Source organism: Pteropus alecto, unplaced genomic scaffold (genome assembly GCF_000325575.1).
Source record: "Pteropus alecto unplaced genomic scaffold, ASM32557v1 scaffold78, whole genome shotgun sequence".
Classification (NCBI taxonomy): Eukaryota; Metazoa; Chordata; class Mammalia; order Chiroptera; family Pteropodidae; genus Pteropus; species Pteropus alecto.
In genome coordinates, this window is record NW_006443124.1 from 1,307,860 (window position 1) to 1,322,089 (window position 14,230).

The 14,230-nt window shown below is 40.1% G+C and overlaps 1 protein-coding gene across 1 annotated transcript in view; it reads left to right on the top strand.

Annotated features, from left to right (window-relative positions):
• The window catches only part of PRELID2 (PRELI domain containing 2), a 62,408-nt gene extending 48,608 nt beyond the window's left edge, over positions 1–13,800 (top strand). The window contains exons 6-7 of the mRNA XM_006922971.3: positions 8,427–8,496; positions 12,445–13,800. Of these exons, the coding sequence (XP_006923033.1) occupies positions 8,427–8,486 (60 nt within the window). The 3' untranslated portion in view covers positions 8,487–8,496; positions 12,445–13,800. The remainder of the gene's footprint in view (positions 1–8,426; positions 8,497–12,444) is intronic.
• Positions 13,801–14,230: the final 430 nt, after the last annotated feature.

Here is a 14,230-nt window from a genome sequence, read left to right on the forward strand (position 1 = left end):
TACTCATTGTGGAAAGAGTTGGAGAAATCCAGGTTTCAATTCCAGTTGGGCCACTTACTAGCTATGTGAGCTCGAGCACGTCATTCACCTCTCTGAGGCCCAGTTTCTTTACCTGGTAGTAACGAGAGTGAAAGTATCTTAGCTCAGAACTATTGAGGGAGTTAAATGAGATGAGGTAGGTAAAGCCCCTGGCATGTAGTAAGCTCATGATAAATTATCATTCACTTCAATTTGTTGAGATTTGGTGGGATGGGTTTTTGACCGAAAGAGGGCTTTGGAAAGTTGTATTTTGTTCATTGGAAACCTCAGATTTGAAGACACAGCAGACTGGCCCTACATGTAAAGAGGATCACTGACTTATAAAACTTAATGAATCTGGGGGGAGGAGAAGGGTAGCGATAAAATACAAAAGGAGAATTATTTGGGCATCTCTGGGATTTATTTATTGTGTGGACATTAGTTGGATTTATTTATTCTCTTAGAGACAATTCATTGATGAAATATATAAGCAAGCTCCTAATCATTTTATCTCTCAGAATAGGCAGGAAACAGGACATTACGGCTGAGCTGAAATTTGGTAATTGTGAAAAAACAGTTGATAATGGGAATTGATAGGAACCTTCTTAGTTTTTAGTTTGTTAGTCAAGAGTACAAGAGTTGGTACTGGGCTTTTTTTGGTGCTGGGTACTGAGGCAGTCCCACTTCAATGTAAGAAAATTGTCTTATAATTAGGACTGACACAGATGGAATAAAGAGTAGAAAGCCTCCCATTAGTGGAGGTTTTTAAGCAGGTAGGAATGATCAACGAAATGTCATGGATGGGATGTGGCACTGGGCAGGAGGCTGGCCTTGACTAGTGGTGAATAAGCCATATTTTGCATGAAGTCCAATCCAGGAAAAATTAAATTATGTACCGGTCACATTTTTAAAAATTAAAAATGAAAGTAGACTAATTGAGTCCTGTTAGGGTTGGGGGGATTAACCTTGTAAAATAGAAAAAAACACCAATGACTAAATGCCTATTAGCCACTAAAATGTTCATGTCAGGTCAGGGTTTATTTGAAAACTGGCAATATGGAAATGGCTGTGTAATTTTGCATTCTGATATTTTTCATTCTTATATCCTAGGACATCTATCTAAATCGGACAGGCCACTTTCAGCTCTTTACTAAGAGTTTCTTATCTGGACTGAAAAATATAATGTACTTTCTAATTTTTAGATTTTATTATTTGGGGGTATATTCTTTTCCATTACAAATTGAGATTAAATATTCTTAAGGAGAGAGGAAGCTTTATAATGTGAAACAAAGACATCTGAATTATTGTATCAGTTTAATGTTCTGCAGTTACACCTAAGTATTTTAGATTACTTATCAAAATAAAAATGAATCTTACTCAACAGTTTATTAGCCACCTGGGAAAATTAGATTGAAGTCATACATTCTATCAGGATATTCCTATTTGAAAAGCATTGCATTTAAATTTGTAGATGTGATTAAATATTGATTCACATATTAAGAATCATGACATTTAGTTTGGGAGCAGGACTAAGATCTGATTTATCAGGCTTTTTGAACATAGTCAATAGGGAAAGGAAGAAAAGCTCTTGCTATGTATTCAACATTATAATAGGTGTTTTCACATAGACTGAAATCTCATTTAAAACTCCCTTCCCCCAGTGTTGAGAGTCTCTGGATCCCGGACTCTTGGGCCTGATTGCCTCTGGTCAAATCGAAGCCTTGCTTTCTTAGTGATTGTGTGGTTTTGGTCTGGATGCTTAATTTCTCTGAGCCTCAGTTCTCATCCAGAAAAAGATAAGAATCCTTTAAAGCAGACAGGAGGGTAAAATAAACTAGTGCAGGGAACGTGCTCAGCACAGTCATCACACAGTATGTGTCAGTGAATTTTAACTATTATTGTTCAGTGTTATCCCAATTTCATAGATGCGGAACCCCTCCATATAAAAGAGTTGGATGGCATCAGATTAAAAGGTACTTTACTGTGGCAAAGGATCTCTTCCTGGGGAAGCTTTGAGCAGTGTTTCCCTTACCTTTTGATGTAAAAACTGGATGCAGATTCCTTCTTCCCCTCTCTCCTTCCTTTCATGATGATGCTCAGTGGCCAGGTCGCTCTCCGTCTCACAGAGCTTACATTCTGTAGGGGTGGGGGGAGTGTGACAGTACAAAATATTTAAAACGCAGGACAATTGTTTATAGCAATGAATGCTACAGAGACAGTAAGATCGGGCTATGTGATCCAGACTGGCCTAACTCGGGTATCCAGGGGAGTCTCTGAGGAGATGAGTTGAGATCTGAATGTTGCCAGGAGCTGGCTGGCCACTGGGAGATCTAGGTATGTTCCTGCTGGAGCGCACAGAGGGAACAGTGAGTGAAAAAGAAAGGAACCGAGCACCTCCTATGAAGAGAAGACAGATCTGTGTTTCTATAGAGAGGGTAGGGAAGAGTGAAGGGAGCTGCGGTTGAAGTAGGCTGGAAGCAGATCATACAGAGTCTTATAGACGTGATAAAGAGTGTGGATTGTATTATAAGAGCAATGGGACATTATTGGAGGCTCAAAGCAGGGGAGTGACATATTCTACCTTTTATTCATATGTTGTGATTCTACATAAAATAAATGAAAAGATTTGAAGAAAGTTTTATGTAAACCACCTTAAAAAATTAGACTCAAAAAGGAAATGAAGCTTTTAAAGTAAACTTGATGCAAAACTTTTTATCAAAAGACGAGTGGTTTTATGATACAAATGTTAGCATCCAAACTTATCCCACTTTCTAAACTCCTCCTGGCTAACCCAGATTCTTCAGGGCCCATTTTAAGTCTCACGCTGCTGTCAGTTCTTTCCACATCATTCCCTTGAATTTTCATACTTTAGTCTTTCCTTGTTTTGTTCTTTGATTCCCTATGGCAACCCATCTTATTCTGACCTTCCAACCATACTTAGAAGAATGCTAACTACTGGGCAGATTGCACTGTAATTCCCAAATTCACATTTATCAGCTTGGCATTCAAAAGCAGTCAGTTCATCAGTCTTATAATCCATCAACTTTGTGCACCTATCGTGTGCCAAATTCTGCACTAGACAGTAAGGATTCAAAAATAAGTATCTTCTCTTCCCTGCCTCTGAGCACCTTATCATCTAATGTGGTAGACTTGTAAGCTGATGCTTGATTGGTTGACTGATAGATTCATTCATTCATTCTGTAGACATTTTACTGCATGCCTTCCACGTACCAGGCATTGCTCTTCTAGAGGATACATCTTGAATGAGATTGCCAAGGTCCCCAGCTTTAAAAGAGATTTAGATGAAAAACAACTAGTTACCTTCTGAGTATTTACTAGAAGCTAGGTACTGTGTTAACCAGATTAGGCATTTTTTAAACTAATTCTTAGGACAACTAATGGAAATTGTTATTTCCATTAGAAGATGAGGCAGTTGCAGATTAGAGAATGTTAAGCCAAATGCCCAAGGTTTCATGACTAGCTTGGACTTGACCCTAAATCTCTCAAATTTATTTGCATAATTAAAGTGCCATTTGTGGCAATACAGGGATGTGTTATGTGCTGTCCTCTCTTTCGGGAAAGAGCAGAGCTAAGGTGAGAGTAAGGGTGTGTGTGTAGGGTGGAGAATGGGGTGGGCGGAAAGGTTGGAAGTGAAGTCTCATCTCCTGCTACATCCAGTCCACTTTCCCGTCCTTCAGGAAGACAGTTGCTTAACTGCACGCGCACTGTCGTTCCCACCCTCACACCTTTTCTTCGGCCTCCCCGTGCTTGTTCTTTCCCTTCATCTCTGTTTGTCACACTCAGGACCAGACTTTGGGTCCGACTCAGATCTCTTCTCTACCAGTGGCTTCTGCAAGTCCTCCCTTCCCGCAAGATTAAGTCTCTACTTTCCTTCTTCCGTTGAACTTTTTTCTTTTAACCCGTTTCCCGTTTGCCCCGAGAATACTTGCCGGCGGCACTTAAAACTGCAGCGTTTACTCAGAGATAACTCGTGGATCATAGTCCTAACCTCACCCCCCAAATTTGCCATGAAATATCTCGCTTTTATTATTATATTCGCATTGCTCTAGTGTATCGATAGTCTTTGGAAACAAATGATATGATTCTATTTATAGCATTTTAGTTTTAGTAGTGGTATTTGCATTTACAAAATCTAGTAATTCTCGATCTCTGGAAATGTCAAATCCTAGAAAATGTAGCATTCCTACGCGTGATGTTAACATCGTTCTCGAATTGTTATTAGCCGAAGAGTCATTTGATGAATCCGACTTCTGTATACATTTCTGTTACATTAGGATTAGAGACAGGTTCTGTTTAGAAATAACTCCAAGAACAGTTTTTATATTTTATTTTCACATTGGAAAACCAGTCGGATTTGCTTCAGCCTCAAAGAGCATGTTTATGTAAAATTAAATTAACACTGGCAGCGAGCTGTACTTTTTTTTTTTTTTTCTAAACCAGAACTGGGTTGAACAGAGTAGCTCAGAGGCTGTCTTGCCTTTTAGTTTTTTCGCATGCCTCTATTTCCTCCCAAGACACCAGTGACCCCTTGAGTAGAGGCTTCATATCTTCTGTGCATCCTTGTTTCTCACAGCATCAGTGTGCATTCCCTTACATACAAGGACCCCGATACCGTTGATGGTACCTACTCTAAAACCATGACCTGCAAGAAAGCATTATTTCCAGTGGATGTCTTTAACACCAATCTTTTCCATCATGATAATTAAGCAAGCAATTCTCTTTTATTCAGAGTGCCCCATAGATGTGTCTTTTGAGGACTGCTTTGTAATTCTTATAAGGTATAATATTACTCTCTTTGGAGCCTCCTAGGTAAATCAGAGCTGCTCAAGGAAGCATTATTTTGATAACAAAAGTAAATGTATACTATCTGGATCTGGCTACCTTTAGTTCTAACTTATTCCGCCTTCCCTTCAGACAAGCTTTTCATTTTCCATAATAATCGGCTATCAGAGACTCTTAGAGTGGGGAATTTGTGAAGTGTTTTGTTTCTGGAAGGCTCGGCTTCTTTGTGGGGATGCATTTGGCCAGCAGAGCTCTGGAGTTAGGGAAATGAGACTGAAGAGCTCATTTACCTGTCCGTCGGCAAGTAGAGAAAGATAGCCTTGTAAGAGAGAGAGAGAGAAAAAAATCTTCAGAGGGGAAAGAAATAATAAAATCAAGCTGGTTTATGGTTTGTTGGTCCAAAAAGCTTTTAAGCCATATCTATAAAGGTGGATCCACTTAATGTTTGTTCTGCATTTCGGGCATCATTGTGTGATAAGTGGTATAAATTTAGCCCCTTTAAGCCTGATCTCCTGGAGGTTGAGTTTTAAGCGCTGGAACTTTGTTTGAAAGGACTATATCGATTGGGCTTTGATTGGTTCTTCTTTACCAAACAGATACTAAATAATGGTTTGGCCTTCCTGTTAGTGTTTTTTTTTTTCTTAAATTCACTGTCCAGGTCTCTCTCTCTGCCCCCATTCTCCCACCTTCTATATCTAGCTGTTCTGCTTAAAAAGACCGAAGTGGTATGAGAGAGGGAGAAAAAGGGAAATCATCTGTCACATGTGAACGTAATTGATTCAATAAATAACGTCTTTCAATTCTCAAGGCAAACCTGAGAGTCTTCACTTATGTCAATTAGTGTTCAGCTCAGTAAGCGGTGGGTTCCTAATTTAGACGAATGGGGAGATTTCACCAGTGCTTCCTTCCTAGGAAGCAGTGTGCTTTTCTGGCTTTAAAGACATAACATCTAGATTTACGTGCCTCCTCTGCAAAAAGAAGCTTGAAACGGGATTAACATGGCAGTTTTTAATCTTCCTGAAAATAGAAGGAGGGCATCTAAGTGTTGTCTAGGAGTTTGTTGAAACAACAACAAAAAGTGAAACTGGGGAAAGAAATCCACTAGACTGTAACCTAGATGAGGGCAGGGATTTTATCTCGTTTGCTCACCCTTTAATCTCCTGTGTACATGGCGCACAGTAAATATTTGTTGGCTGAATCTGTTGTCGAGTGAATGAGAGCAGAAACGGGCACAGTTCTGGTCTTAGATTGAATTTCGTGCCACTGGTTGTTTTACCCCTCCCCGCTCTCCTTTTCCCCCTAATTCTTTAAAAGGTGGGTAGCTCTAAGAAGTACAGGTATATACCATAGCTTCACACAAGGTTAAGGAGAACCATTTCATCAATCCCCAGACTGGCAGAGTTGGAAGGCATCTTGGAAGTGGTGTCAAGCTGCCATTTATTTACAAATTGTGCTTTAGAACCCCATGAGATATATTATAAATCTACAGATTTCAGGCCCCAGCACCGGAAGTTCTGATTGAGTAAGTCTGGATAGGGCTTGGGAATCTGTATTTGTTTTTGTGGGTTCCTAGCAATTCTGATATACAGCTTGGTGTGGAAAGCACCATCCAATCAGCAGTGGGGTCAAGCTGCCATTTATTTACAAATTGTGCTTTAGAACCCCATGAGATATATTATAAATCTACAGATTTCAGGCCCCAGCACTGGACGTTCTGATTGAGTCAGTCTGGATAGGGCTTGGGAATCTGTATTTGTTTTTGTGGGTTCCTAGCAATTCTGATATACAGCTTGGTGTGGAAAGCACCATCCAATCAGCCTTGCAATCCCATGAGCTCTCTGGTCTTAAGTTACTTCTTAGTAAAAGTGACTAGCATAAGGCACCCAGGAGAATACTGGCAGAGATGTGACCCAGATCTCTTACTCCGACGACAGCGTGCCTGGTCCTACAGTTTGCTGCTTTGGTTCAACCAACAATTATAGTTCATGCTTCTTGGCATTCTGTCAAGATCCTTTAAGTAATACTTCTTCCTTCCGAGACAGTGACAGCATTTGTGGTGATGTCCACCGAGAATCTGAAGGGCCTTCTGAACGTTCAAGGACACATAACGTTTTTTTCAGTGCACTTTAGTACTGGATACATGTTAGTGTCTTCTCTGGAGATGCATCCTTCTCCCGTGGTGCGGAACAAACCCAAATAGGAAGTCCCTTCCTTTCTCTTGTAGGCCCATTCAGTGTTTCTCAGCACCACCTGATCGTGAGAATCATCTGGGCGCTCATTACTTGAGTCCCGTTAAATCAAAGTGTTCCTGCGAGGGGCGTGAGAGCCTGCATTTTAAGTTAGCTTCGACCGTGATTATTCTCTCTAAACACTTTCTGGTCCCTGAGTCCCATGCCCCCTGGATCTAGCTTCGACTTCCTTAAGACCCTAGTTCATAATGACATCATATTCTTGTCTTTGCATCTGAAGGTTTATCCTCTGGTCTGCAGAACTTGTCCTTGAAGGAGGAAAGGGGGAATGTCTGTTTTCCTCTTTCCTCCAGGGTAGGATTTGACTGCCCTGGGTGAATGGGTAGACAGCTTAAAATGTACGGTTAGCAGAGTGAACATCTTGAGAAGGTTGAGGGGTGGCCTCTGAAACCAGAGTAGCATGCTTCCGATCTTTCCCTGGCTTTATTACTTAATAGCTGGACACCTTGGGCAAATTAACTACACCTCTTTGAGTTTCTGTTTCCTCATCAGAAAGTGCTTAGGCAGGGTTTTGTGTGTATTAAACAAGGCGCCCTAAGTCGATGTGGGGACACACTCAGACCGAGATCTGCGTGCAGAGCGTCACAGGAGAGGACGCTCAGGAACAGCCCTTGTGATGCAGCAAGGGGAGCAGGGTTAGGTAGCAGGTGACATTGAACTTCGACGCAACAGTGATGAAGGTCTCCACTGACCCTATGGGGAGCTGGAGATTGCGATGCCCCTCAGAGTTGTCCTGAATTGAGGGAGGCGGCCAGGCATTTAGACCTCTGTACTCCAACAGTCACTGGATGTGGGCTGCTCCTGGAGAGAAGACATAGCCTCAGGTAGGGCAGCTCCCTTTGGCTGAGGGTAGCCGTGTGCTAGCAGCAGCCAACAGTGCTGGTGGATGAGGGGGAAGGAGTAAGTGCCTGTGTCTCAGAGGGGATCTCATCAGTGCACCTGGCACCCGCTACCCAGGCTAACACACATGAAACCTTAGCAGCGGGTGTAGCACAATCGTCGGTGTTCAATAAATATTAGCTGTCACCATTGTTATTCCAGCTCTGGCAATGCCACTTCATAGCCGGGCCACTTTCAAGAAGTTACTTAACTTCTGTTGGACTGTTTTCTTATGTTTAAGATTGAGATCCTAAACTCTGCCTACTTCCCTGAGTAGTTCTGAGGACATGTGGAGATAATGTATGTGAAATTGATGAGTAGACTATTATAAAAATGTAAGATGTGACTATGAGCCTACTTTTCTGAAATGAATATATGGCCATGACTTGGAATCCTTGAAGGGGAAAGGTTGTGATAAATGTAAAAGCACTTGTTCGTGAAATACGGCATTTTGATTTTTCTTTCTTCTCTCTATAGGGAATTAGAATAATGGAGATGCTGCTAAAGGAACAATGTGGTGCCCCCTCAGCTGAATAAAGAACTGTCAGTGAGTACCAAAAGCCAAATCAGAATTATTTACTCAGGCCATGTTTTCATGCTTATAAGCCTGGTGTTACGCATCTGCTTCCCTGGGCTATTCATGCTGTACATTTCCCGGTTATATGCACAGGGGACTGTTTCACAGGTGTTTCGTTATCTGCTCTGTACCTTTATTTACTTGGTTCTTTGATTTTCAGAGCAGTTTTTGTACTATGTGCTGAGTTGCAACTGCATTCAAATTGTTTAAACTGCTCCGCACAATCCCACATGATTGCATCCCTCAAGGTGGCATAGAGTCCTAGAGACTGCAGCTCAGGAATACTGAAGCTTAATTTTATTGTTCTGAGAACAATGGAAGGAGGGGTTTAAAGCTGTATTTGGAGCAGGGAGGAAAACCAGAAAGGGTATGTTGACTGGCCAGTGAAATAAATATATTTTAGCAGATATACTAGCACATATACTCCTAGTATGTTATAGCACATATACTAGGCACATATACTCACAGTATATACTAGCACATATATTCCACAAAATGGAAGAAAGACAGCATTTGTGCAGGGGTTCATGCCACTTCTAGTTTAGGGCAAATGATGTAGGGATAACAGATAGCAGGGGGATTTCAGAATTACTTAAATTTTTTTCCTTAAGTTTTTGTTATCTACATCAAGGAGAATGGTCTTCTTAGTAGAAAAGGCAGAACAAAGTTATTTAAGAGAGAATTCATAAAATAAATGAATATAGTGGATTTGCATCTTGTCAAATTTATTGGATATTTAATATCCAAGAAAAGGTAAGCCGGTTAAGTACAGCAAGCATTGTTTTGGGTAATGCAGAATTACCTCAAATTTCCTTTTGTTGGCTTAAAACTATAGTACACATGGTTTTGTATAAGCAACCTGGTACTCTAATTGTGATATATGATGAAGTTTGAGCACAAGTAACCCAAGTAGAAGCAAAAGAAATATTTATATGCAAGTACCTCAGCATTCAAAGCATGCTGGTCATACCTCTGAGTGAGAATTTGAGAATTATAAAAGTGTTTCTGCTTGTTTGTGAGTTTGACCCCATTCTAATTAATGCTAAGCCTCTGTATATTTAATATGTACTAATGGATTTATTTATTACTGGAAAGAGGAAACAAGATAATTTCATTTAGCTCAGGCATGGTGTATGGCAGGTGCTCAAAAAATGTTGGAAAGGAATTTAAGTATTGCGTGCTCCTACATCCACTCTGCTCTTTGAAAAGTTGTAGAGAAGAACTTGGCCACATCTCCTTGTTTTTCCAGGCTCACTAAGCACCTCCAGTGTTTGCGCACTTGGGCACAATTCCATCTTACCCTGGAGAGTGAGATCTTGAGTCAGCTCCACGTTAAATAAGAAAATAAGGAGACGCAACATACATGGGAGACTATATATTGGTTTTCAACTTTTAAGTTAGGGATTTTGAAACTTCAGTGAGCTTCAGCATAATCCGAATGATTTGTTAAACACAGGTTGCTGTGTCCCACCCCTAGAATTTCTGATTGAGTAGGTCTAGGTGGAGCCCAAGAATTTGTGTTTCTAATTAGATCCCATGTGATGCTTCTACTGTTGGTCCAGGGACCACACTTTGGGAACCATTGCTTTAAATGAGTCTCATCTCTGAGTGGAGACAGAGTACATGCAAGGGCACCAAGAAAGCTATTACCTGCTGTTTGAAATTGTTGTCACGTATTCTATCGACTTTAGGTTAATCAGAGGGATGATTTTGTATGGCTTTCCTTTGATTTTAGTGTCTCAGCCTCTTCTTGCTTGTCTTTTTTTTTTTTTTTTTTGCTCTCTGATTGAATGTTGACAGGCTCCACACTGGAGCAAAGACAACCGAAAGAAAGGAGACACGACTCACACCAACTTATGTTTTAAACCACTAGTTTGTGTTTTTGATTTAAAATGTTACTAGTGAAAATGAGGAAATTAAACAAGCATTATTCTATTGTCTTAAATTACCCATGTTCTTGTTTTGTTGTTTGTTTGTCTTGAGAGCTAAACCGTTAATTCTAGGCTTTGTGTTGTTTCTAAAAAGCAACTTATTCTCCTCTCTTAAGTGACATGGTCGAGGTCTGGATACTACCAGGAATTTAGTGCAGAACAGTTGCATTTAATGCATTTAATGCAGTGGAGTTCCTGAAGGATTTATAGAATCCAAACTCTCACAATTTATGACTAGTTTTCTCTAAGGAACCAATGTAAAGTAAGGAGCGTATACCACATAAATCTGCAATTACTATAAATTAGAGGCTATTGCTGAGGCTTTAAGCTTTTTTTCAAAATCAGCTTCATTGCGGTATTATCTGTGTGTAATTATATTGACCAATTTTAAGTATACACTTTGGTGTGTTTTGACAGATGTATACAGCTATGTAAGCATCACCAAAACATGATATAGAACTTTTTGAGGCCTTCATGTTGCTGCTGTGTTGTTGCCAACTTATGCTTCCAAAGTTTATTCTATTTTCTTGTCTATTTTTACAAAGTTTTTGCAAGCTTGAAGTGTGCCTGTTTTAATAGAACTTTTTATTTTCTCAAAATTTGCTCTATAGAAAATGAGAGAATGGTTGGACAACAAATGGGAGAACTGCCACTTTTGCGAGCAGTAAAATGCTACATTAAAAGAAAGGGGTCGGAGAATTAGCGCTCTAGCTATAGAGCAGGGATCGGCCAACTGTAGCCTGCAGGCCAAGTCCAGCTTGCTGTCTGCTTTTGTAAATAAAGTTTTATTGGAAGACAGCTATGCTCCCTGGCTGTGTTCTGACTATGGCAGTAGAGTGAATAATGGTGACACACATCTTACAGACTACAAAGCCTAAAATATTTACTGTTTAATTCTTTAAGAAAAAGGTTTCTGTCCTGGATTAGAGCAGACCCTCTCCTAAATTAACATCAGGGCCCCTTGTGGTAGTGGTTTGGCCTTTTTTATCTAGCATTTGATCACATCTTATCTCTATTCCAAAAGTTAATAGTGTGACAAGTTTATTTTCTCTGCATTAGCTCTACCATCACCACTTGGGTGATGTTATTTTAAGACATAAAAAAGCATTACAATGATCACAACAAAGAAGTTAAAATACCAGCAAGAGTGACCATTAAAATTGCTCATAAACTTCTAAAGTATGTGCATAATGGAGTGGAAATGTAGGCATTTTGTTTAGCAGATAAAGTATCATTGTGATGTGGCGGTGGTATAGATGCTCTGGACAATGTATTCAGTTTGTCAGCTTTGGATTTTTGTAATTCTTTCTTTTAAAAAAGTGTTCTGTGGGGTTTGCACAAATGTGTGTAAGGAAACATTATTTACTATTTCTATATCACAACCACATTTCAACTTGGCATGATTTAAATTCATATAGAATGTGACCACGTTGCGTATGGTACTTTGCCTTAAACCTATGCCCCAGAACTTTCTGGCCTGTGTATGCAAGTGGGCGTTTGACAGTTAGAAAGCTTAGAAGGTGATTTTGTCATGAGCAAAACTGGAGGTGCATAAATCTCACTAACCAATATGCTTGTGGTGCTGCTGCTGACACGTCCATTGGTTAGATATTTGATTTCCTGTCATTTTTGAATAAAACAAATAGCCCTGACATGTGTTTGTTCTTGCTGCCGGCAATTGGGAGGCTGCTTGGTGAGGCTGGATAGCATAGCAGAGTTTTTTCACATCAGAATGATTAAGACCTCAGTTTCAGCTATATCTTAACTCCCCTTTGAAATTGCTCCTTTAGGTAGCTGGACTTAATAAAATGAGGTGCTCGCTTTGCTCATAGATGATTAAGAGTCAGAAATGCAGTTTCGTCAAGAATTTTCCATAGCGATAGAACTCAAGTAACCCTTAAGAGTTGCTGCAGAAATGAGGACAAATAAGTATTGATTGGTGAGACATGTTTATGAGGTGATAAAGCCTGTTTGCTTTCTCTTGCAGGGAGGCTGTGCTGTGTCTACTTTTGCTCGAGAATCACTTCTTGGACACAACACATCAAAGACACAGTTTTTGAAATACGGGTTTTATGGATGCGGCATCGGTGTCGGCACCTTAAAGAGGAGGAGACCTTCCTGCCAGAACATGAAATGATACACTCTCCTCGGACCCAGTGTCAAATAGCAGCACTCGTTGGCTGAGACTTTCTAGTTGGATTTTTATGGCACAGTCTCTTTACGATTTTACAAGTAAAGGGAAAACCCGGAGAAGGTGATGTCGCCCTTCTTCAGGGCATCCTGCTGATTGCCTGGTGATGGTATCAAGGCAGCTGAGGACGGGCCTGGAGAGCGGTGCTTGTGCCTTCATGTGACCTGCAAAATCGCTCTTAGGATTCATGAGCAGATTCTGGGACAAATAAAGGAGTCAAACCAGATACCTGATTAACAGGTGGCCTGGGACAGATAGGAATGTACCAGACCTAAGTTGCAGCTAAGCCTTATTGGTAATACTTTTTAAGATTCTTAGGAATCAGGAACATTTGATTTCTACCCATAAGTACTATATAATTGCCATCAGTATAGCTTTTATAATGTAATGTGTGGACTGTGGTTTGGTCATGTGAGAAAACATGGGCTAGAGAGTGGGAAGGCAGGTTATAAGCGTGGCTCCTGCTAACTCGTTCTGAGATATGCAGCAGATCATAACCTCTGTTTTCCACTGGGCAAATGGGGATAATCGGGCATGGATCTTTCTACCGGTAGGTTGTGATGATTTTAAACAGGGTGTAGTTTAGTATGGGAAGCCTAGGTTTTGGATCAAACAGATAGACTTGGGTTTGAATCTAAGCACTGCCATTTACCACCTCACCGATACAGAATTTTAAATCTTTCCGAAGCTCATTTTTTCAAGTCTGGAAAATGGAATGGTAGAATTAACTTTGTGAGGTTGTTGGACCGATTTTGGATCATGTATATATAAAGAGCCTAGCATTCCTGGTGATAGTAGAAGTCCAGTAAATAGAAGCCATTATTATTATGTGAAACCATTTTGAAAACGTATTTTTTTAATGTAACATAAGGTAGTATTGCTATTTGAAAATTAGATGACAGCAGTTTGCATTTCCCATGATCGGAAGCCAAAATGTAAATGCATGCTAGCTAACAGAGAGCTTGAAGAGAGACAATAATTTGGAGTTCATCTTAAGATAAAATTTGGGCCATTACTGGAAAATCTTAGAGAATTTTATTTTTAATATTTGTAAAAATTTCCACTTAGTGCATTGATGAATTTCAAAGCAATTGTATTGTATTTTATTTTTTTAATACAAGCATGCCACTGTGAGCCTCTTATTGTATTTGAGCTATTTGTGCTGCCTAACTTTTGTCTCTTGGGATAATTTCTTCTCATTTCTTTAGTGCTCATTCTTCAATTATATTGGAGGGAAAATGAATGGTAGAAACCACAACACACTTTGACCTACTTTTTCAGTTCGTAAATGGCATTTTGTAGGCTTTTGGAATAATTGCCACTTCCCAAAATAAGAGGCGATGTGAATTATCATGGAGGTAAGAAGCAAGAAATTTGTATTTAGAGGTTGACATTGTAATAGAACTTGAGGCTTCATACTCAACAACTTGCATCCTCTGAAGGCAGGAGTTGGCCGTCCATTAGAACCACGTGGGGAGCTGTGCAACCCTAATGCCCAGGCCACATCCCAGGCCAGTAAATCGGAATCTCTGGGGAGAACTCAGGTATCAGAATTTTTAAATTTCCCTAAATGATTCCAACG